The sequence below is a fragment of the Metopolophium dirhodum genome, chromosome 7 (assembly GCF_019925205.1).
Source record: "Metopolophium dirhodum isolate CAU chromosome 7, ASM1992520v1, whole genome shotgun sequence".
Classification (NCBI taxonomy): domain Eukaryota; kingdom Metazoa; phylum Arthropoda; class Insecta; order Hemiptera; family Aphididae; genus Metopolophium; species Metopolophium dirhodum.
Genome location: NC_083566.1, coordinates 28779873 through 28807357, shown reverse-complemented (window position 1 = coordinate 28807357; position 27485 = coordinate 28779873). Strand labels below are relative to the sequence as shown.

General features: G+C 29.2%; 1 protein-coding gene across 1 annotated transcript; it reads right to left on the bottom strand.

Moving 5' to 3' along the window:
- Positions 1–2165: 2165 nt before the first annotated feature.
- LOC132949236 (CDC42 small effector protein homolog) lies at positions 2166–12981 on the bottom strand. Its single transcript, XM_061020013.1, has 4 exons — positions 12825–12981; positions 5453–5606; positions 3867–4037; positions 2166–3189 (listed from the first exon to the last, which is right to left on the bottom strand). Exons 1-4 carry the CDS (start codon positions 12833–12835, stop codon positions 3181–3183), a joined length of 345 nt encoding a protein of 114 aa, XP_060875996.1. The 5' UTR covers positions 12836–12981; the 3' UTR covers positions 2166–3180.
- Between the last annotated feature and the right edge of the window lie 14504 nt (positions 12982–27485).

Here is a 27485-nt window from a genome sequence, read left to right as displayed (position 1 = left end):
TCTCAAAACACAAAATATAATAATAGAAACTCAAAATTGAAATCGTTATACTTATACATATACATATTATTATATTTTGTATAATATAATAATAATAGCAATTCCGCCACGCGTTGCCTGTGTAAAATATTGAAATACCTATATAGTTCCAAAGTTTCGAAGTTATACCAAGGTTTTCGTTTTTACTTAATCCAACCTACGGATGATTGGATCTAATGTGTCATCGCTTTTTTCCTGTGGTTTTTGGGCGTGTTAAAATCTCTAAAGTAGAAAGCAGCTATAGATATTATATTATATAGTCACGGTCACCTCAAGGCTCAACTGTTCAAGTGACGTACGTGCAACTAAATCACCTATAATATGCCGTATGCAGAAAATATTATTATCAGGATTAAATTTAAAATAATAATAAGTTATAATAAGATCAATATTAAAACAATATAGTTAGAAAATTGAAAAATAACGTAAAAATCTCTAAGAAAAATCAAGTTAGAGCTACCTATCCATGTTTTTCATCCTTGCACACATTTTAGGTTCTGAGCGGAGCGATAAATGTATTGATTTTGTAATTTAAACACAAATAATAATTGTGGATACATGAAAATTTAACCGAATGTTTATATTTTCATTTTCTATACACCATAAAATTTTAAAATAATTCGTTTTGAGCTATTTATACGGACAAATTCAAATTTAAATTTTTATATAAGGGACAATAGGAGTTTAGAGGATATGACACCACCCTTTATCACGTGTTATAATTAAATTTTTTTAATATATTGTAATTAAGTATACAAATATAATTTATGTTATATTTTTCATACATGTACCTAGGTATATATGATATATAAATGTCTTAGTTGGTCAATTGTTATTATTAAATAATTTTTTTTACCTTAACTATATTTTAATTTATAAATAGTAATATAATATATAAATATTGCTGACACTCTTTAAAAAATCCTAGATACGCGAAATAGAAGAACTTAGAACGTTATATAATGTTATACTTATAACTCGGGCCCGGAATTTGATGCATTTGCATCTTTTTTCTAATGCTTACATTCGAGGCTCGTCTTTACAGAAATTTGATTCATGGAATATATAATTTAATGGTAAAATTTTTATTTTGCTTTTTTAAGGAATAAATTGCTTTACTGTAATTTTTTAGAATTTTTGGTGCATTTTATATATTTTTGTACTTTTTTAAACATATATTTGCATTTTTCTTGTTAAAAGTTACATTTTATTAATTCAGTTTCCATTAGCTTGGCGATTATTTTGTGTGTATTTTTTAAAGAATTTTAGGTCTTCAACTTATAACGTTTTGAAGTGTTTAAACGCAAAACACTAAATTCTTCATAACGTTTTAATTTCTCATAACGCTAAATAGACAATTTTTTTAGACTTTTAAATTTGTATAACGTTTAAACACATAAATTGAATAACGTTTAAATTATCTATAACGTTAAAATTTCAATTGATTATTACGTTTAACAGTCAACAGTATTTTTTTAAGCCCTGGATTTTAATGTTTAGGTTGAGAATTTTACTACAAAATTAAATATTTGTAACGAACATCAACGAACTACGTATTGATTACCTATAATAACACGAGTACACAACGCGTAACTAAACTATTATAAACGACATTATTTATGTTGGTAAAATTAACTTTCATGTTTGCGGTTTGTGTCTATAACTTTTGTAAATAAATGTATTCTACGATTTTTCATGTGTTACCTACTTACTCAATTATTTTAATTCGTAAGTATCCTTTATCGTTTACTGAACGAATTCACCGAACAGCGTCTTATTAAGACATAGTCAGTTTTGTGCGAAATCTGAACACTAGAATACAGTGGCGTTCTCAGGATTTTTCACTGTGGGGTGTGGGGGAGGGGGGGAATTGGCACTAAAAAATATACCCCCCCCCCCCCGTGAGAACACTCATTATGCTAGATAATATATATAACTAGATAATATTTCTAGGATATTGTAAATGTGAAAACACTATTAAAGAGTATACCTATATATTTCTTCTATTATTTCTTACATTTCCAAACATTTGAAAAACCCCCCCAACGTTAAATTCGTTTACAAAAAAGAATATTATAGGTAGTATTGTTAATTTTAACTACATAATAATATATATAATGCAAACATAAAAATTTCATAGTTTATTGTGCGTTACATATTGTTATGTTATATTCTAAGAAACGCTTTAGCAGTTTCGTTTTAAAATATAAACATATTATAAACGTACTTGAAATATATAAAAATGGACAGCAGAACATACACACTTTGAGCTCACAATATATTATAGGCAGTGTCCGTGTTTACATTTTCAACATTTTACATTTTTACTAAAACTAGTACATATATTATACATATACGGTAATTTAAATGCAATATATCTGATCAGACAGATCTTAAAACTAGCTTAAACTGAAAGGAGTTAAACACAAAGTATCGATTTTACATACTTTTAGGCAACACGAACGGTACACAAAATTTAAAAATTGTATAGTATGTAATATTAAAAATAGCAGAATGTATTTTCTTCTTGTACACGGAATATAATATACTTGTAGTTATAAATTATATTAAAGATTCTGATAGGTTTATCGGGGTTTTCGAGGTAATGCTGTACTCTTGAGTATGGCGTTTTAAACTGTACAAATTATCATATAATCGTTTTGATTCTCATCATCATATTATTATTATTATTATTACACAATGGCAACAACATTGAACATAATATTGTAACATAAAAAATGGCGTGTGTAAAGAGTAAAGACTAAAGAGAGATTACTAAGACATCACGACTAATTTCGAAACTTATTTTAAACAAATAAAAAAAAAAATAAGTAAAAACATTTATATAAATAAAACCAGACTAGTATAAGACATCTATCAAGTTTGTCGGTCGCGAACTAAAAGGCGGCCATGACTATACTTGACGAATTAAATAAAATTTTAAAAATAAAGTAAAAAATAATAGTTATTTATTATAATAATAAAGAATGTATAAACACTAGTCTATAACTATGACGAAGGATCTCTTCCACACACTGGCGGCTGTAGTAAGAAAAATATGGAATAACAGTCCCATTATTGTGTTCGGTTCACGAAGAGTTTTTCGATCACAGTTCTCATATCGATTGATTTCTGGCGAGTTCAATTAGCCTGAAAAAAAAAATATTTTATAAATGTTGTCTGAGACGATGAGTCGTGATATTCGCTTTAGATCAGGCACAAATGTGCTATATCTTCGGCAAAAGTTAAATCAATATTGTCAACATTTTACAAAACGATCCTGCGGGCTGCGAGATAATTTTTAAAACTAGAATATTTTACTGTTTGTAGAGAACCTGCACTGAAATATTCCGTTGTCAATTATATTCAATTAAATACATACATTTCAATATATTCTACGAATAGAATTTTAATGATTATCAAATTTAAAATTATAATATAAGGATATATGAAAATTATCAGAAAGTAAAAAATGCGTTCGATTATATTTTAATCTATGTCTAAGTGGGTGTATAAATAATATTTCAAAATAATAATCTACAAACTATGGTTTAGTTATGTTGCCTTGTTTGTTTTTTTATAGTCGTTGTTTTGTCTCATCAAAAAAGTATCGATATACACAATTCGATATTTTTACAATTAAAATTCACTTCGGCGAATTCGAAATCGTGAATCGATAAATAATAATTATAGTCTACAACGAAATTCTGTGAACTCGCAAAGAAACCTAATTAACTAAATAATAAGCTTTGCAGTTGTTCCCACCGTAATACTTCTATTACAAAAATCTTAAATGCAATGACAATAAACAAATTAAAAATAATCACTTCAATCGTAGCTTCATAACCGCCTTTGGACTGCATCTGTCCGTGAATGGCATGCAATCTGGACGATCCCATTTCGACATCAGACGAACCTATGTGACCGGTATGTCGAAAATTTGTGGGTGCTCCAATCATAGATCGGTCAATGCGTACTCGACTCACGTGGCGTTTGCCCTATTGACACACACAAAACTAGTATCAAAACAAAGAAATAAAATGATACACGAAAACGTATGTTTTTTTTTTTTACTATTGATCTCAAAAATAACCCGGAATCTAAGACTACTAGTTCCAGTCATTACTGCAATGTTTTAGGTGTGTTTGTAGGGATGATGCATTGGATTTATAGTAATGGGGTGACAATATGGTTTGTAGTTCCGATAATTACAATATTTGCTTTTGTACTAATAAATGTAAAAATATTATAGCAAACGAACAAAAATAAGACTTACTTAAATTAAGTTGTAGAAAACGTATTTAATTTGTTGATTACCAATAATATATTTAACAAAACAAGTTAATATAGCTTTTTGTTAAAAGTCTTAGCATTAGGTAATTTACAAAATTTAGTATATATTATAATACTAGTATACTATATTATAATATACAATACTAACCTAACCTACTCATTCGTTTTGTACATCAGCCGACACACGTGTACGCGGCACATTATGCATTAAATTATATTTATCAATAATAATTATTGAATTGACCAAACGATTGAAATTAAATAAAATGAAAGTTAGGTAACATATTATATTCTAATAAATTAACAAATATGTTTAAGCTAACCGTTTTTAATTAGATATAAATATAAAATTGCATGTATTATAAATGTATAACTTATAAGTTTTAACATTTTAAACAACTTGCTTAGTAGAAATAAGGTACACAAATAAATTACGTAAAGAACATTCAATAAACGAGCGGGGAAACCGGTTTATTAACAACACTATATTTAATATATTATAACAGTGATATTAGTTTTAAAATTTTCTTTTATATTCGGTATTACGAAGGATATTGGATGAATTTTTTGTATAACACATATATTTGCATAACCTTTTATCGTGATTTTTATTTTTTAATGGAAGAATTTTAATTACATTTCAGTAAAATGCCGTGAAGAGAAATTTCTTTATTACTGTAAAATTTATAGTTGTTAGTTTGTTCCCATAATAGCGTGTATATGAATTCTGAAATTATAAATACAAATTATATTGTATGTCTAACAATAATTTGGTGAGTATTTTTTTCGGTTAGATATTTTGAAAAAAAGTATAGGATAATATATTCTATAATACTATCTATTGGTATCGTATATAGTTATACCTATATTAATAAGTAATAAGAAGTAATGAATACAATTAATAATTTAACGTTGATGAGAACTGCATCTAACTAAAACCACTAAAACAGTAATGGTTTTCTTTAAAAATAGCTATAGAACACTGTTCAGTACATATAATATAGAAAATAATAATTTTAAAACATAATTATTATAATATTATATATTCTTCAATCTTCATAAACTCTCATGTTAGCACCTACTTAATTTTTGATCAGCCTAATATGTAAAACGTAATTACTTGTTGGGTACGTTGGTTTACACAGCAAGAGAACCACTGAAACAAGACTTCACCAGGCATGTTTCCCGATCGGTATCCCGCCGACATGGTTGTACAGAGTGCTATTGGAGGTCCTCCCGCGAGCCGTAACAGCAGCAGTGTCGACACAAAGTTCCTGTAAAAATATATAATTATTTATTATTGTATTAGTAAAAACAAACACTGCACTCCTCCGATTACCGCAAATTATTATTATCATCATTTTTTTTTTATTTATGATCTTTTAACCCAGCTACTATGTCCATTAGTTGTTTATAGGGGGGGGGGGGGGTATATGGTTGGATTGGAACACATGTGTGGCGAGAATTTGTCACTAAAAACCCGGCTGGTCACCCATCCGGGAACTACTGAGACCAGCTGGTGCTTGCACTCAGAACCCGTTTCGTGACTGAATGCAACCACTACGCCACAATTATTATTATTATTGTATGATCATAATAAGTTAAGTATATAATATTAAAATAATATAAGAGCTACACGGTTGTACACGGAATATATAGTCATGGACATGTTATCGAGAACTGAATTCACATTGAAACACAAGATGATAATATTTAACTTGAATAATAATAATAATGAATGACGACATTCGTTCACGTATTATACTATACCTATATACCGGCCAGTGATGACCAACTAGAGGACCTCTATACATATAAATGACGAACGCACTTTGTGATTTAATAACTATACAGGGTGAATTTTTTATCATAGACTAAAAATGTTGGGATGTTTGAGATATTTAAAATTACTTTCATACACTTTAAGGACACCGATAATCATACATACAAATACTAAATAGTATGAAAGTATGTAAAATAGTATGTTACACACTTACACTGTGTCGTTAGAGTTGAAACATATTAACAATTCAACTAATAGATAATGTATTATAATGTCAACGATAATGACTATAATATTAAAATATACGACACAAGGACCTCCCTCATTAAACGTTTGAAACAAAAAATGTCCCTATAAATTATGTCCTTAGTGTTATTGCTTTATTAGAGATAAAATAATCACCCTGTTTATATACTAATAACTAATAAGTAATTTTATAGTGCGTCAGAAATTCAGACGTTGACGTATGTTTTTATATACTTCTAAGAAGCGTACTAAAATATACGCCTAATTAAAACATCCGAAGAAACAGAACGGACCACATAATATAATATTTTTGAATACATACGACGACGGCGCGAACCTCCCGACGGCACACAATACCACTGCACGAACATCACATCATTATTATTATCATACGCATAGGTATGGCTAGGTGCCTAGGTACCATATATAAAACATACGGTATACACCCGTATACATTTATTGGTACCTGGTTGTTGAACCTCACGACCAAGAGCACAATGGCAGGAACTATATATATTCTCGAGGAGGATAGAGCTCTTCGACTAACGCGAGCAGGAGGCGGAGGCCGCGTACACCGCGCGTATATATTAGTTATATTATATTATTATTATATACGTATACCATATATGTATAATAATATTACGCGCTATTCGCAACGATAATGTACATATACATCATATATGCGCGGGGGCCAGCAGCTCTGTAACGGGACAAACTCGTCGTGTGATGGCGGCGGCGAACGGGTTATGCCAAGTCTAGGACTATAATGTATACATTATTATATTATGTTATCTCTGTGTAGTATATAGAGTACCTACGTATACATTATTTTTATTATTATTATTTAAACGAGTTAGATAACAACGAGAGCCTCACCAGAGGGCCCGATGATCGAAAATTATTCCGTAGGTACCTATGAACTAATGAAATAATATACGCGGCGCGCGTTGAATGCATAATAAACAAACACACGTTATAACTTATATTTAATTATGCGTTACGTTATGCATAGTCTTATATTATATTATTATACATACGAGTATACGACAACCGACGATTGCTATTATTACCATCCAGCGTTTTAAAATAAGAAGTGCGCGCCCGGACAAGTGAAAGTACCTATAATAATAATAATATAATATAAGAATTATTAAGAATACCATAGGTACGTCCATACGCGTGTCTGGAGAGCGGAGACGAAAATAAGGTGTTTTTTTAGTCTTTCGGTCTGATTAATGACTGTTTTGTTTTGTCAACGTAGTCGTCACATGCATATTAACGATAAACGTACCTAGTACCTACATAAGAGACAATGGTATAAGACACGGCGTATATCTGAGAGGAGGAACTGGTCGTCCGATGCGGACTAATCGCGTGGGCGCTAAACAGGAAACGCGAAGACGTAGTAAAAGCGCTTTGCGGCAGATGAGTCACGCACTACAAGACCTGCAGGCACTAGCGGCGGCAGTAATTCCCGCAAGCACATCAAGATAATATACAATAATAAAGTATTTGAGAATCGGAGAGAGATTCAGTATAATATATATTATAATATAGTATAGTATATATTTTCGGAGTACGTGCTTTTTTGCTGGGCAAACGCGTGACGAGGATATCGAGATCGGTATATTAAATGCTGAGAACTCCTGATTTAAGTAGGTACAAGTTTAAAAAAACGATGGCCTAAGCTTTGTGGACGTTTTAAGTATGCGAGATGAAACCACTTTCAAAATGTTATATATAAAAGAAAATGGAGGAAAAAAAATATGTGACCTTCAGCACATTCAGTATTTTAGGAAAGTTACCTCATCATAAAATTCGTGTTTATATTAATTAACACTTTAACAGACAACTTTTTCAATACAATAAAAAATATGGAAAATCGAGTATAAGGCATAAATTAAAATGAATCAAATTTCATAATATACAGGTGTAATATTGTTTTGGAGAAAGACACGAAAAACGCGTGTATAATGTGTACAAGGAAAATCAGAAACTACAGTACCATATTAAAAGTATTGTTTTGTGTTTTGTTTAGTGCCTACACCAATTAAAAACAATAATTTCCCTAAACTTTTCTGTGGGAAAACGTTAACTTTTATTTAATTCTAAACTATATGTTCATTGCATAGTTAACTGGGAAAATAATATATATTATGTGATGTCACAGATATGTAGGTATGTTCTATAAGACTACCATGGGTATAATTGATAGTAATTATTTTTTTAATATACCATTAAATAATTCATTACCTACAGACATACCCTTGACATAATAAAAAATCTTATGTTTATGGTCAAATAATTTAAATAACGTTATTATGTACTCTGATATAATAGGCTTGTTAGTTGTTACCTATATTATTTTGTATTACGAATGTTTTTGTTCAGCTTCTTTGAATAACAATTAATTTAGTGACCTATACTTAAAAATTATGATACATAAATAACTCTGTAAATAACAATAAATATTGTGGAGAATGAGTCATGGCAATATTTACCTAGTCGTAGTCTCGGTGTAATGTATAACGTGTAATTTAATTCTATAATACTTCGATAATATTTGTTTATCCGGCATCCGACACACACGAAGAAAACAATTTATTGTGATATAGTATAAAATTAAAAATTAAAATAGAATGAAAATATTATAGTTTTAAAATTTGGATATACTTGTACTTGATATAAATAATAAACATAGGTCAATTTGCCATTAATGATCTTATACTATGTGATATATTATTATCATCTACCAAAACTCCGACTCCTTTTATTTTCCGTTAAAATCAAAAGATACATTGTACCGTACAAAAATGATAAGAAATTACAGCAATTTAATAAAACTTACGACAATAACAAAAATAATTATTCCATAATGTTCTTAAGGGGATTCGATACCGTGATTTTCTGTTTTTGTCTAACACACGCGCGACATAGTATTTTAGACGTGTTTTTTGCCAAACATTCCAATTGATCTATTGAAGCGATAAGAATTCTGAAAACAGATTTGAATTCGTCGTCAAGTCTACTTGAAATCGACTTTGCCACATTTTTGATATTATCCCCCATATTCCAGAAAACATCATATTAAAAAAGAGTAGGTATTTAAACATTTTTGTATTTCAATTTTTGGAGAAGCTAAAATCAAAAAATTCAAAATTGTGAGTTAATTTTAAGTAGACTTGATGACGAATTCAAATCTGTTTTCAGAATTCTTATCACTTCATTAGATCAATTGATATGTTTGGCAAAGGATCCGTCTTAAATCCTATGTCGCGCGTGTGTTAGAAAAAAACAGAAAATCATGGTATGGAAATAGTGAACTATATAGTGAAGTCACCGCTCATAGTACGCAGATTCGTGTAAAGACATAATAAATTATATCCTGAGTATCACTTACAATTTAATGATCCTGTGTTATTCGACTCTAACCTCGACTCTAACCAACAAAAACAATCAAAACGAAATCTCAATTTACAGACGCGAATTAACTACTAATTAGAAGCAGTATAAAGTACAAATATAAACTAAACGATTCAATTCATATAAGATAAATTTTATAAAATGTCAATGATATTACTTTAGAGTTTAGAGTATTCACTATAAAATGTCGTCATGTCAACAAAAGTAATAAAATTAAATTAAAATAAACATCAATATTAAAGGTAAAAAATTGGAAAATATCAGCTTAGTTATAAAATTATACACAACCACCTGTAACCAATCTTTATAGTATATATTATTATATATTTTTAAAGAAATATAATTTGTATAGGAATACTATTACATATTATTATATGCATTCCATTTTATCAACCCGCCATTGTATAGTGTATAGTGCACACTATTACATGTATTCATTGACAACATAAACATAATTAACTGTTTTGAAAGTGAAGATAATAAATACGTTTATTCTACACAGTAAGATCAGCTCAACCTTAAACGATTCTAATAACATTAAATAATATAATATAAGTATTTGTGGTGCATTTGAATTCTGAAAATAAAACGTACTTATATATAATTACCTAAATATTAATAATATGCTACGGTACATGAAATGCAAATTAAAATATTAATAAACAATATTATTATCTATCTAATAATTAATAAACAACGTTATTCAATTATTTATAAAGATAAATAAAACCTATTAATTATTATTATTATTATCATGCCCTATTGTTTTATCACTGAATTCGTGTACTTGTGTAGGATGTGGTCCAATAACCACATGGCCCAGTGAAGCAAAATTTCAAATCGTGAACTATTTTTTTTCTAATATAATACGTTAATACTTTACATTTCCATAAGTATATCTAATTTAGGCCAAAGGGCAAACCATTTATGACGACGTGTGACCTAACAGTATACAACGCGTAGTGCTTGTATGAAACATAATGATTGGTGGATAAATCGCAAAGCATTAGCATATAAACAACACAAATTGAATCTAGAAGAATTAATAGATTAATTAATCACATTTATACATATTACATAGGTACTTAAAATATCGAGGAATCGGATGGGACATGAAAATACAATTAAACAAAAATTCTTGTAAGAAAATAAAAAAGAAAGTAAGTATAATGATAAATCGAAAAAAACGGAACAGGATATGGTACAATAACACTATAATTTCTGTGTCTGTACCCTTGACACAAGTATGACCCGGCAAAATGAACCGGTTTTTTACTCACGACTATTTCTACTCTACCTGGATACATTTTTCTCAGTCCGTCTCTCTCTTCTTTTATAACATGCCTATTGTCTTTTTTATGTTGATGTGATTACAACGCAATCCACAATATAATATAAAAGCATAATTTATGTTTTACTTTCTCTTACACAAGCTATTGCCAAAATCTAAGGGTAGTAAACAGAATGTAATTTATATTTGTCCAACATTTATATTTGTTTCTAATACAATAAAATAAAAATCAATACCCGATTTTTTTTTCGTCAGTTCTTGAACTACTCGCAGTTTATACGGGAACGGTTATTTATAACGCCATGGGTACGTAGTACGTGTATGGGCACCCGAGTGAAAACATTGATTAGTGATACGAATTCCAAATATTTTACATGAAAAATGTTTTTAACCAAACCTATATCATTAAATAAAACAAAATGATATTCCATTATAGACTATTATTTTAGAGTAAATTACATATTTACACCACTTAGGCCCGTTTCACATGGACGCGTATCATACGCGACGTATCGTACGCGCGCGTTTTAATTTACATTGGTCAAATTCATACGCGTCACTCCGACGATGGCGCGTTTCCCTCGCCGGTTTGGCGCGTATGAACTTAATCAATGTAAAATGAAAACGCGCGCGTACGATACGTCGCGTATGATACGCGTCCATGTGAAACGGGCCTTAGACCTCAGCGGATATGTCTACTTTACAAATATAGTATATATTGAAAATATTGATGGGGTTTTTTTAAATATATATTGCTGATCGTATTTTTTCCTTTGTATTAACGAAAATATACACAATATGTTTTTGTTGTCTTTTTTTATATCTAGCGATGAAATAAAAAGTGTACATGCGTAGGAGAAAAAAACATAAATAGGCTTGGCAAAAAGGAAGTTTCTTGTATATTCGAATATTTGTTTGGCAATTTGGCATACCCTGTACGTTCGAAAACACACACAACAACAACAACAGTACTTGTCATTTGGTAACAATGTCGAATTAAATTTACTACGGACATAATGTGACTACGTGACGATATTTTCGGTTAGCGTAGCAGCTGATATAATATAACAATATGCCGCGTGAATGCGTGATACACAACGCTATCTACGTAGGTATAATATATTATATTCAATGATTTATAGTAAACTGATGTACACTTGAAGTATTTAGAAGATTCGACTACCTACTATATATTAAGTTTCCACTACGTTTCTTCTGTGGAGAGGGCCAAAATTCCAATAAGTCCTGCACATGTGTATGCAATAAAATATGTTTATTGAACACGTGGTATTACGGGGCTAACGCGTATGACATAGCACGGCCGACGAAGCAGCTGAAAACCATCACAACACTGCATCACAATCAGTTTTCAGTAAAAAAATATAATGCAAACTAAATTACGAGAAAATATTTAAATTATTGAACATTCCATCGAATTCACCGATGACAAAAATATTCAGTGGAATTATTCCGTCAAACCGTGAAAAATTTAAGTTATTTTTTATTAAACAAACTATTAACAATTAGTAGGTGTAGAAAACCAACAGGCATAATAAAAAGTAAAAATAAAATACCTTACGAACGACTAAACATTTCGAATACGTTGTATAGAATATGGCTATGAAAAAATGCCCCACGCTAAAGCATTAAATAATGTTCTATTCGAATGCGTGATAAATGCTATTATGACTTAACTGTAGTTTTATCCGATAAGGTGTCTTATAGCTTTAAATAATCAAATTATTTTACCTTATACTCATTGGTCATAGGTCTTATTATCAACATAATAAGAGCACGTTGATTAATTTTATGAAAAATATTCAAACATACTGCTGCTTCAAGACAATTAAAAATAAAATAAAATGTATTGCTTCTTATAACATTTTATGTTAATATGAATAATTAATAATAAATGAATCACCAACTAAACTAACGAATGCCTACTAAACAATAAATAATGTGTACACCTATTTGAAAAAAAATTATCTAGTTTAATTTGTTTACTGCATAGTGACTCATTTCTATGACACTAGTGTTCTGTGTACCCTTCGTACTTTCGTAGTGTTATATTATAACTTATAAGATTAGAATATGACAATATATTATTTAACCAAGAAGTGGAAGTAAGTTAATAAATTCCCATTAGTGTGTGTTAATGTATAGATAATTATTTTAAGGTGATTCGATACCATCTTTAGTGAATTCATATAGGGAATATTTTAAGTGGGTGACGTATACTGTCGTGTGAATGTGTGCGTCGTAAGTGATTAAAAGTATGTGCAGGCTTGACTAAAAGAGAAAATTGGGCCCGGAAATTGGGACTGCTCAATTTCCATAGTTAATGATAGGCATTCCAAAAATAGTGGGGCCCAAGGTACTACCCACCCCCAGGTCTAGGTTTCTCTGATTCTTTCCAGTGCCCCAAGTGCACGTTGTAGAGTCGTAAAAATAGCGGCTGTTGTATGCTTTACCAATCTGCATAGTCACCAATAAATATCTTAACAAAAAGCAGTAAAGCTTGTACATTTTGTCAATTGTCAATTTGTTAGCACTGAAATGTACTACCTAGCTTTGTAAGCGACAAGCAGCTTCTAAAAATATAATTTAATTCGTTATGACGTTTACTCGTGGTCTTGAATTCATCCTATTTTTTACTTTTTTTTTAAAAAAACCTTACAACTATACAAACTTTTTTAAGTATTAAGCAGATCGATGAATGTATTGATTTTACAATAATGTGCGGTTTTTGTCTGTCACCGTCTCACCCCCATCCCTTTAGTAGCAGTAGTAAAAAAGGGAATATTTAACAACGCCAGATTTGAAAAAATCTATTTTGTTTTTTTGTTATAATTTGAGAAAGAATAGCTGTGTATACTTTGAACAAAAGTTTACACGCATGATTACATTTTCAAAATATTATGGCTTTTCTGAGATATTTATACATGTCAGATGTAAAATTAGAATAATTTAAATAGAATTTACTGCTTTAAATCCTATGAAATGATTTATTATTGAATACAAATTTAACACATCCGTTACAGTAGCCAACTCAATGACGAGGTAAACTCGAAACGATCCATAGGTAGGTACAGCAGAGGCTACGTCTTATCCTTTTTTTCAATTAAACTTAAGATTTAGTGGAGGATAAAATTCGACATTTGAAAAAGTAAGGTCGATTTCAAGTAAACTTAACTAATATAAATATGTTTTAAGATTACTAATCACATTACTAGTTTTATCGTTACGATTGACAAAAAATAGATATGTTTTCGTCAAAAAAACGGTTGGTATTGAATACTTAATTTATCAATATAATAATATAAAAAAATAACATTTTATTAACGTGTTTATAAATGTTTCAAAATATTGTACCTATATTGATAGTAAATACTAAATAGGACACCAACGAGTGCTGGTTTATTTTAATAAAATGCATTATTAAAGGATCGAGACAAGAAAAATGATAAATTATACAATTATGTGGGATTTGAGATGCTAGAGGCCAACAGTTATAAAATCTACCCACTCTATTTCAAATTGTAACATCATGTTTATGTTATGTCATCTACATTACGAACATTGTCCCAATAAAACCACGGACACTTCAACTACCCCTCCGGTCATCACTCATTCATATACATTTTAATATTAATTGCACCACCGTATAACGGAAAACGGTTATAAGCTGATAAGTAATAACTAATAATTTTATAAGAAAGCCGAACTAAAATTCAAGTGTTTAATTACCAATATTAAACATTGAGTTTAATACATTACCATTAATTAAATATAACTTTAGACCTTTAACTAGAGATCAAAATTAATGAGACCCATGAAAATATTATAACAATTAAAAATGATATGATAATACGTACCCCTCCCATGGCATGTTATTGTACATGCCTGGTATTGAAAAATTAATTTAAATGCATTATTATAGCATCCAATATAATTATTATTTAAAATTAATTAAAATGTCCATTGATACTAAACATTAAAACGACCTTAAAATAACTAACCTAACCTATTAATTAGATACATAGGCAATATTATATTATACAAAATAAGAACAAATAATTTCTTAAAAATTGCTTATCACAAATTAGAATATTAATCCAAAATTATGAAGTTATTACCTACCTACGCTTTTGTATTGTATTTATTTTTTATAATGATAATTACTATAATATTTTTTATATCTAATAATTGTATTTCGAACAAATGATTAAGAATTTGTATTTTCATTAAAAGATTAAATTGTAACTAACCTAACCAATTTAACTATAAACTATATAGTCAAAACGACAAAACATTATTCCATTGTTGCTAAATATTTATTATTTATTATTTATTTAAATTATTTTGTACACGTGGTTTAACGTTGATATTTTAACATTCATTAAATGTTATGTAATAAAAATAAGACGTAAAAATAACGTCTCATCTACATTAAAATTTATTTGAGTTCTATAAATTACCAAACGTTAAGACGTGATAAAATATTATAATGACATAGGTGGGTGCCAGAACTGTTAACAGCATATCATATATAATATTATAGTCGACAACAAAACAGTTTTATATTCTCAGATATGAGTTTAATTTTAAAGTTTCGAGACACAGATTTAGGTTTAGTTTCATTATTTTTCACCATAAAATGATCATTGACCAAGAGCTATTTCAGATTTTATATACCTGTATATTTAGAAAACATATAGGTATTAGGAATTTAGGAACAAACATACTTGAATGGAATAATAATTAATATTGGACGAATATATTAGTACCTATATTAAACGTATATTATTCTTCAAAGTCTAGAACAAATTTAATTTATGACTTATAAACGGGCTTAAAATTGAATTAGCTATAGGTACTGAATTATTATGTATGATGTATTAAAATTTGCATGTCTATGCTAACATTAAATTTACTAATATTTACATAATTATAATAATATGGTATAAGCCTACAAAATACCAATTACAAACTAGTAATGTACTTTTATCAAATTTAAATTAAATAACTAAAATTATTATTCTAATAGGAATACTAAAAACTAAGAAGTAGGTAAATACCTAATTAGTAATTGTTTAAATATTTTAGTTAAAATAAATTTAATAAACACGTACATGTAAGTTAAATTTAAATTAATAATAAGTAATTTAAGAATATAGATATTGGGCATAACTAAAAACAAATTATTATGTACACAGTACCCATAATTTATAATGTTAGGTATATAATAAATTAATACTTATTTTTCATATTAAGATGCAACACTTTTTTTACAAGTTTAGAACACACTAGTGCAATATTAGTTATTATAATATTTTAAAGGCTAAATAGGATACAGAGCTCAGGTATATTTTGCCTCGTATTTTTCTGTTCATCTCGCTTTACTCACTCATATTATAAGCGCAAACATTTGATTGAATTTTTTTTTTTAGGGGGGCTGAATTATCCAAGACAATGTGGATCGCACCACAATTATTATTTACATGGTCCACGAATTACGTTTGAGTGTGGGGGTATTGACATTCCTGGGGCCCTGGGGAAGAAGCACCCAGAAACCTCCTCCGGTGGTATTCACGGTCCACCTATGCGTTCTGGTATCAAAACAAGAACATATTTTTACGAACAACTAGTTCACAGCGAATGGTTGGTTTAGGTGCTAGATAATATACTATAACGATTAAAATAAGACATACATTTATAAAAAATTCTCATGTTCCTCATGAATATAATAAATCATTAAAGTGTTTGAATATATTAACGAATATAATATTATTAAGACTTAAGACTACGATACAACTGAAATGTCAAGCTATGTTATATAATCAATAGATTATATAACATCAACAAAATCCAACCATGAGGCAGGAATCGTGATAACTATTTAGGTACTGAAATAAATGTGACTAACACTTAAAGGGACGCTACACGGCCATTTGTTGCCTTCGTCTTAGAAGTGCGTAACATAGAAAATTTACGCTCAGGAGAGCGCGTTTAGCTCAGTAAGCTTAAAAATTAGAGTGAATCGACCAGTATGAAACTTGATGATAAGTACATTATCTGTGTTTGTATGATGGTTTTTTTACGATAGTTCAATTTTTTAGTAAGTTATGCGTATATAATATAGCGTAAATTAAAAATGCTCATAACTCACTAAGAAACTGAATAATTGTAAAAACTTACATACAAACACAGATAATGTTATTACCATCTTGTTTCATAATAGGTCGATTCAATCTAATTTTTAAACTAACTGAGTTAAACGTGATCTACTGAGCGTACATTTTCTATGTTATTCACTTGTAAGACGGAGACAACCAATTCCATGTAGCGTCCTTTTAATAGCCAGTATTAAATGTTGGTAAAACGTTAAAAAAATAAAAACTGAATATCTGATTTCTGGAATACAATATTAGATAAGATCTTCCATAATAACACAAAACCAAAATTATATTATATCTAATATACCTAACAGGTATACCTAGTTATAATATAAATAACATATAATTTACAATAAATAATTTTCGTAACTCGGGTAAGTACCTATGTTAATATGATTTTTTACAAAAAAAATCAACATTCTACATTTATACACAGATTTTTCAAAAATAAATTTTTATTTTAAATACCACATACATATTAATACGTAATAATTGTCACAATATATCTAATATCAGGAACACATTCTATCAAGGTTGCTATTTATACCTAGTATAGGAAGACGTATATTGTGTGTACGATTAAAAGTAATGAAAATGTAAAAACAAAATCGGTCATGCCACAAAAACTACTTGTCTTAGCTCCATGACCTAGGAGGTCAAGGCCATATCATTTGAACCGGTCAAACACATAGCTAAGGCAAACCAATCATTGTGCATTATGTTTCAATAAAAACGATTGTTAATAACGTTAACCAGTTCTAATGGATAATACTGGGAATGCCGCAAACATTAGTACATGGAGACATAAATTATATAAAAAAAAATAGTCGGGACTTGTTTTTATCCATCTACAAAACCAAAACTGGGTCGAATCTTGGCGGAAAATGAGAATAGTTAGTATGAAATTTATTTGTATTTAATCGATGTTTATTTCCCCTACCCCCCATCTATAGTTTTAATATCTCAAAACTTAAAAGAAAAATAAACCAAGTAATTACTAACCTTTTAAAATTATTAAATTCCTTAAAAATGACTAAAATACATTTATTATAAGTTATACTGGGTATGTGAATTCAATATTAATGCCTCGTCGGATAAAAATGAATTAACTTAATGAGTTACAGAAATTTAATGGACCACCAATCATACCTATTTAAGGGACATTAGCTCCAAAACTATCTCACTATTAGTTCATTTAATGTTTAGTGAATGTTTATGCAACCCAACATAATTGTATATTATCATATAATCATAAGAGCATAAAATATAATATTAACAAAATATTTTACAATGAATCTAATTTATCATTATCTTTTTATAAAACATTGACTAACAAATAAAATTTCCTCTAACAAAAAAAAATTAAAAAATAGGTATTACATTATGTTTGCAAAATATATTTTAACAGTTTAAACAAATCTGTAGACCTATTAGTAAATTACCAAACCAATATCATACAGATAGTGCATACTGCATACATTATAAAATATAAATGTACTTATAATAGAGATGCTAATGTAACATTTATTTATTAGTTATTTACCAATATATTTTATTGAACTTAATAAATCTCAATTTGTTTTACAGTCTTAATATTATTTTAAGTACCTACCTACTTTTTATTCCACTAATCCAGTATTTAAACATTAAAAGTTCTTAGTTACCTACACATGCACATAAATATTTGTTAGTAATTTTCTTCTTTTCGTGTCTGATATTAGTAATTAATAAGTAACTACACAGCTACACAAGTACACAAGTAATTTATATTACATAAATTACACTTAAAAGAATATACCTACTATTATAATTATTAAAATTAATTTGTATACATAATAGTCAATAGCTACTATAGTTGAACAAATCAATGATTATAGCAATTTAAATCATTGAATACATACTTATAACAATAAATTACACATTGAATAAATCCATAACACTTGGTACTTGACCAAGTAACCAAGTAATTACTATTATAATTCAATTAGGTATCTAGACCTTCCTATATAATCTATAAAAAATGTATAAATACATATTTGTTTAAGTACTTAGATAATTTAATTCATAATGATAATAATATAATTATTTTATTAAGCAATATAGCAATATATATATAACCTTAAATATTTACTCATTTACACAAGGAAAAAAAAATATATCAAGTTTCTAAAAAATGTCTTGCATACCTACTTGCCTAGTTTCATATTAATAAAAATGTAAAAACTATAAATTACTTATTTTTAAAAATTGTATTACAGTTAGTTATAAAAAAGTTAGGTATTATTTAGTGTAATTTATTATGCAACTATAATTTTAGAACTGTTATTATTACAGTATGTAATGATTTCAAATAGTTTACCGAAATAGAGGGGGGAAAGGGGCGTTTGTCCGGATTTGTATCAGCTAGGTAAAGTTATAAGGTACCAAGTACTATACTCTGTTCGATCTAAGAGTGAACCGCTTTCGCGCATGCAGACTGAGCCGCTGAACAGTGCCTGACCCCCCATGCGATGGCTATGCGTTCTGCGATTGGCGGACAGTCATCGCTGGCCGTCTTTGGTCGTCGGGTGCATGTGTTAAAACTCTCACTAATGCTTGGATTGTGGTGGGAATGCGCGGAAAAAACATGTTTTGGTCAGCCGAGTGATTTACTCTTAGATGGAACAAAGTATATTATTATAAATTTCTACTTAATATAATAAATTAATAAAAATAAAGTTAACAATTTGACATTATCAACATGGGTAAAATCATATCAGCTACAATCAGAGGTACCTAGACAGTAGACACCCCCCACCTATCAGATGTATAAGTACCTAATATTAATGTTTATTATTTCTTATAATATTTTCATAATATTCATCTTAGCTATAATACACATTACACTGTACACCTACTAAATAGAATGAAACAGATAATTAAATAGAAGAACATAAGAAATTAAGAATTTGTATCAAACACTCCTCATTGAAACATTATGGTTGATTTTTGAATGGAATAATTTTTGAATAGGTAGGTAAGACAGTTAACTCAGTTAAAATACAAAAAGATATTTGAATAATTGAGTTTTTTGTGATGATACAGGCATGGAATAAACTATAAATAAAACAACCACGGTCAACACATATTTTTATTAAATTTATATTAGCATTAGGTAATACATTTTATTATATTTGGGACATTTTAGGCATTCAAAGTTATGTATATACTTTTTAGATGAATATATTATAATAATACATAAGATATTGTTAAAAGACATGAAGTTCTTAGAGTATTTACAACAAAATGTTTGATACCGATCGGCGATCATGATTAACAGAGTATATAGTCATGATATGGAGACAACTGTTCAACTAATCCTAATAACATTGATGGACAATAATATGATTAGACCTCACTAATAATGTGTAATAATGCACATTATAATGCCATCTAGTCCTTCATCACTCTACAAGACTTTAGATGGACTACAGACATAGCGTTGAGTACAGAGCATTGCAATTCAATTATTTGATAACAAAAAAAAACCATTTCAAACATAAACTATATAGATATATTATATAGTATGATTCTTTTAACAATCAACACTTATAATGTCTTATACCTATTCACTTTATTTTAAACAACCATTAATTGTTGGCAAAAACAGTCAATTTGGAAACCTATACTGGCTATAGTATACATTTTATAATATACCAATTTTAAAATGGTAGTATATTAGGTAGTATAAATGTCAATAAACAAACAAATAGTACCTCATATGAACACAGAAATACCAGACAAACTTTTTGGGATACCTCAATACTTTACTTCTGTTCTGTACCTAGTTTAAATAAATGGTTAGAAATAAAAAGTTATTACTTTAACAGGTATTATCGTATTGATGCTCGTATGATAATCAATACGATAATACCTATTAAAGTAATAACTTTTTATTCCTAACCATTTATCTAAATCTTTCAAAAATATTATAAAAACATGAATGTGAAAAATCAAAAGTTGATAGGTAATGCTTGTGTTTCAACAACAATATAAAATCGTTAAAATTGCCAACATTTTTGAGTTAAAAAAAAAAGTAAATGCTTGGTAAAGTTAATATCTTTTTTTTTAAAAAAAAAGCGTCCAATGGTGTTAAAAAATTCCATGTACTTATACTACATAAAATATTATTTGAACCCCGTCCAGTAACTACTTGAATCGAAAAAATTAACAAAAACAACTTGCTAACGACCCGACATTACCACGTCACACAGGCACAATCAGTGGATGTCAGATAAGATATATTATAGTAAATCTTTTTTTTTTTTGTACATACCGAAACGAATTTTTTCTTTGTTGGACCTCACAGAGTTCCGTCTTGAGGTCGTTTCACATCGTCGGGGACACAAAACTGCGTTTTATCGATTGGCTGTGCGTCGAGGGGGTGCGCGAAAAACGCATATAACAAGCCAGGTCGAAACGAAAACCGAGGAAAACCGGCGACAGAACGGAAAACGACAACAAAAGCTCCAACGAGACCCTAATACTGCGACTGACTACGCGAGACTGCGGGGACGGGGCGATCGGCGGACGGTGATGGTGGCCGACAACCGTTCTGTGTATAATATCAGAGACGCGCTCAGTCGCGGTCATAGAATAAGATGGACCACGGCGGTGGTGACCGCGACAGCGCCATCTCGTTGACTGTAATCAAAATGCGTATCAGTATTATAATAGTACTTTTAATATAGTAATATAGCATTATAGCGTATCACCGGCGCGGCACCGAAATGAATGGATTTTTGTTTGTTTTTACCAACGTTATTCATTATTTTCGACCATTTATTATATTATTATATTTGTAATTTGTATGTTTACATAGATAGGTCTTTACTCTTAAGGCATAACCGCGTAATTGTAGGTAATGCTTATAATTAGTATTTAGTACACACTATAGTCTATAGTAATTGTAGTAGGTATAGTGGAGTAGACATGATTTCTAAAAGGGGGGGAGGTAATCAAAAATAGAAAACGACATAGCTAAATGGGAGGGGAAAATTGTAAAATCCCCCACCCTTTCAAAACTTTTTACTTCGGCAGTAAAATATTTAACACTAAGGAACAATGAATTTAATTTGAATTGATTCAGAATTCACTTCAAACACAATATGGAAGATTATCCAATCCAAAGCTAATGGGAGGGGATCTGACCCCCACGTTCCCCATTGTATACGCCACTGCGACTGCTATGTAATATACCTATTACCATTGATAAGATATTATATTAAATAAACTATATCTATTTACCTGGCTACTGTAGTACTATATTTAAATTATAAACTATATAAGTCGGGAGCTATTGCTACAAGATCAATAGCATATAACTGCTAGCCGCTAGGTATATAGGATAACAATACATAAGTCATAACTAAGCACAATATGGTTGTGTTTTTCCGATGTTTTCAAAAGGGAGGAGGGAATTTAAACCGGCGTTAATCGAACTTTTTCGCCTGTGATTAATAATTGTCAGGGGGTATCTATATGCTCCTCCTAATAGTTAAACGTTTAAAAAAAAAATGAATTCGTAATACCTAATATGAAGGTCAAACAAATCCCTATAGTCTGATTCCACAAGTCACAATATAACTGGACCGTCGGGCTACTTTTTAAATTAGTAGGGAGAATCTACCCATCTATCTATTATGATCTCGTAAATACCAGTTGGAAGTGGACAGCGGACTGTTATTTATTATAATTTATAATTAAATTTAAAATTTAAAAAATCACTAAATATATCCAGGACAAATGTAAATGGCCGGTCAAATATTTTACCCGGGCCGAATTTTTTTATAGTCGGTGGACTATACTGCCTTGAAATGACGCCACTGGGGCAGAAACGTATATTTTAATTTATAGATGTACAAATAAATGTACAATAATTAAATAATTAAACATATGTAGCATGCGGTAAATAATACTTAAAAATAATTATACTTAGTGTCACTTATATTATATATACCAATAGCCATATACATCACGTGCGGTATAGCTTGCAGTATTATAGCCGTATAGACATGAGCATGTAATAAGTAATAACTTCTACACGAATAACCACCTCCCGGACAGAATCACAGGTTTTTTAGAGATAATGATGACGAAGAGAAGAGCGAGGACAACGACTTTGTCATTCATATTATATCACATATGTATACAAGATTTGAGAGCAGTTTACTTACCACTTATTTTCGATTATTATACCAATATAATACGTATAAACTATAAATGTATAGTATACACACACACACTCACACTAATCGCAGGTTACTGGGTGACTTTATTACATCAACGAAAATACTGATATGAATTATAACTAATCAAAATTTGATTTAAAACCTACGAAAGAGCCAAAGCTACAAACCTACAACATAAAATCTATTACAAAGAGTTTTAACTTATAAGCTGATATATCTATACATATATATTTGATATCATGGTAATTAGGTAATTACTATTATAATTATTAATTTATAAGAACTATAATCGTAATATTTGGCTAAGCCCTTCTAAATATGAAGTAGTCCATCTAAAAAAATCTAAATTTGCTGTAGAGTACTGACCAGTCTAAAATTCGCAAAAATTACGTTTCTACACTAATTTTATGATAGTAAAAATAATGATAAATAATGTAAAATAATCAATGTTTTTTAACTAACTGGTTAGATAACAGACAAATATTTCGTGGTGCTATAATATTATAATATTTATAAATTAATTTAGGGCCCGGCACTTGATGACCTAAAAATCTTGAAATTATCTAAATTATCATATAATCAAATATGATTATAAATTATAATTGTATTATATTATCAAAAATTATGTTAAAAAGTAAATTAAAAATGTGTACAAGATAAATAAATATGCCAAAATGACAAATAAAAACTATTAACGATAGGTAATAAGTAATAACTAATAACCCATACGATTCCCTATTATTTTTAATGTATAAGATACTTAGATTTACCAAATAATATTGTAATTTAATAACATATAGTCTAGTCATGACTTCAGACTTGTTAATATTATAATATATTATATACTCTATGTACATAATAGTACAAAGTGTCCGCGTTCTACAATTTACCTTTTTACCCGACCGCGACCGTACAAAGTGTTTGCGTTATGCATTATAAACAATGGACCGTACATAGACATATTATATTAGATATATTATACACCATACATACAAGTGACCGTTTACCGACAACCACGGACCTCGGCGGTCGATATATTTGTAACATCATAGTTGGTTTTCTCCACGAAGACAATTATTCCAAGCCATATCTGTTAATGTATGAAGAACTTGTAAAATGTTATTTCAAAAATATTTAAAACAATTGTCTCACAGCTAATATAATATATAAAACACCTGGGTGATGCAAGTATGCAACTGAAACGTTTTTGTCTCACTGGCCGAAAGTTCGTATTGCACTCTGAACGATATACAATATGATTCCTTGGTAAACAAATAAATCGAGCATTAAATGTAAAAGATTAAGCAGCGGTACCCGGGTCAATTGATTGTTCGATATTGGTCCGTCATAGAACGAAATTATTTAGCTAGAAAGTATAATTCATAATACGTATGTTGTTGGGTAGGTTGCAGGAAAAACAACGGTTTATAATCGTAGGTTAATCGTAGGTCGATACAAAGTTATATTTTGGTGGATATTTTACGAAAACGTTTAGTTACCCGGACGGGAGTTAAGCAATAATTGCGCTTAAAATCACCTTTTCATGTACCATTTTTTGTGCTTTGTAATTTTCATGTTTGATAAACCAGTATTCTGCCGTTCTAACCGAAAAAAGTGTATCTCCACTCAACATGATTGTTGAGAAACAGCAAATAACGTTTTTAACAGTAAATCAAGCCTAAAAATAGCGTTTATACAATAAATTGATCAAAACTTAAGTTGTGCTCTAATTTTACGTCCAGAATTGGTTGAACATTTTTATTTCAACTTTTTTGAGTTTTTTTAAGGATAAAACGGACTTACCATACAATCAATATAGGAGTACTAAGCGAAAAAATTATAACTCCATAATAATAATGAACTTACCGGATTATCGCTTAGTCTTTTCTGGACATACCTTGTCTTGGCCTATACCTACGTCACGTTAATACCCTTTTTTCCAACGTATGAACATAGCCAAAATACGGTAACTCCATTATTTTTCATGTGATATACCGAGTTTTTGCTTAGTATTTTGATTTACCTTGTTTTCGCTTACAAAACTTTAAATATATTGGACTTACCACATATTTTTTTATTTAAAATTTCATTTTAAGATGGGTTTTAATAGGAAATACGCTATTTTTACATAAAAAATCGGTGTAAAACAATTCATTTTACTTAGAGGAACAAATAAATCATTTTTACAAAAAATGGAGTTACCTATACCCTGTTTTTGCTTAGCACAGCAGTATTGTGCTAAATAACAGTCTAATTATATTTATTTCAACATTATGTTACAATAGTAACATTATTTTTATTTTTTTTTATTAATTAACCGGCGGCAACTTAGGCCATTGGGTGGTTTTTAACTAAGGGGGTTTTTAACTAAGGGGGTTTTTAACTTACTGTAGGTTTTGTAAACACGTGTATTTCAGTTTGGCAGAATTTTCAAATGGGTACCTATAAGCAAGGCTGGGCATTAACGAGTTAAAAAGTTAAAGTTAAGTTAAAAAGTTAATTTTATTTTAACTTTACTAGTTATATTTGGCTTTTCACTAACTGTTAACTTATACTACATTTCTTTCTTAATTAACGTGAAATGAACGAGTTAATTTTTCATTTTAAGAAGTCTTAAGACTTACCTTAAGTTAATTTATTTTGTTTTTAATTTAATATTATTTCACTATTTCAGTCTATTTCGTTTTCATGTCAAAAAATATGTATCGTAAATTGCTTAAAGTTAAAAATGTATATCATTCGAATCTAACTTATATGGAAATACTATATGAAGTATTAACACTATATCCTATAATTTATTTTTGGGTTGGAAAAAAATTAAGTACGCTAGCGTTGAATAAACAAATTAACTTTTTTTTAACTTAATAAAATGTTAACAAAAAGTGTGTATTAACTTAACTGAGATAACCTATAGTTAAACTAACTTTTAACTTTTAACTTTTTGTTATTGGTGCATATTAACTTAACTTAATTGAGTTAAAAAAAATCATTAACTTGCCCAGCCTTGTATATAGGTATCTGCCATGCCCGGGTGGAGGAATGGCGGCCTATCTCTCCAAACACCATGACTGCCCGAAGAGAAGTGCCGGCTGAGACTGAGGTTCGAACCGGCGACGGTGCGCGTCGCAACTGACGCCTTAGTCCGCTCGGTCCGCTCTCCGTCCCCCAACATTATTTTTATTGAACTATACAACGAACATCATCGATGGACGTCTATAATACATTTATAATATAATATACATAAATAAATATCTATACAATTAAACAAATCACTATGATAATATTATTCTATATTACAGTATACCCATATATTTATACAAATGTGTATTAATAAAAATATTCATAGTATATAAAATAAATTGCTTTTTTCAGTTTTAATAAAAATATTTTGTTCGTCAGACATCAATTTAACATAAACCTTTACTTATGCAATTCTATTTTAGATTAAGAGCGATGCGATGAATGTATTGATTTTACAATGATGTGTGTTTTTTTTTTTATTTTTTTTTTTGTGTCTGTCATCACCTTTTAGGACAATAAGAGTGCTTGGTTTTTCTTCAACAGTAACTTTTCTGATAGGAAAGTGAATCTAGTTGGTACTTAGAGGGGGTCAAAAGTAAAAATTTCCCGGTAGTTTTCAAAAGCAACGTGAAAAACAAAAGAAAAATTAAGGGAAAACGGGAAATTGCAAAATCTATTTTCGAGAAAATCGATTTTGGTTTTTGGTGCAACTCTAAAACAAATTACCGTAGGTACATGCAATTTTGACTGAATGATTATATTAGCATTTTCTATACACCATAACATTTTCCAAATATTTTGACTCTTTTTGAGCTGTTTACGGACATTGTCAGTTTTCAATTTTTTTAGTTTTTTTTTCTATAAATATCAATAAAATTTTATTTGTTGGGTAAAAAAACGTAAAAATTATTTTGTAGTTAAAAATGTATAAAATGTTCAACTTTTATAGCTATAAGGATTGAAAATTTAAAACAAGGCTCCAC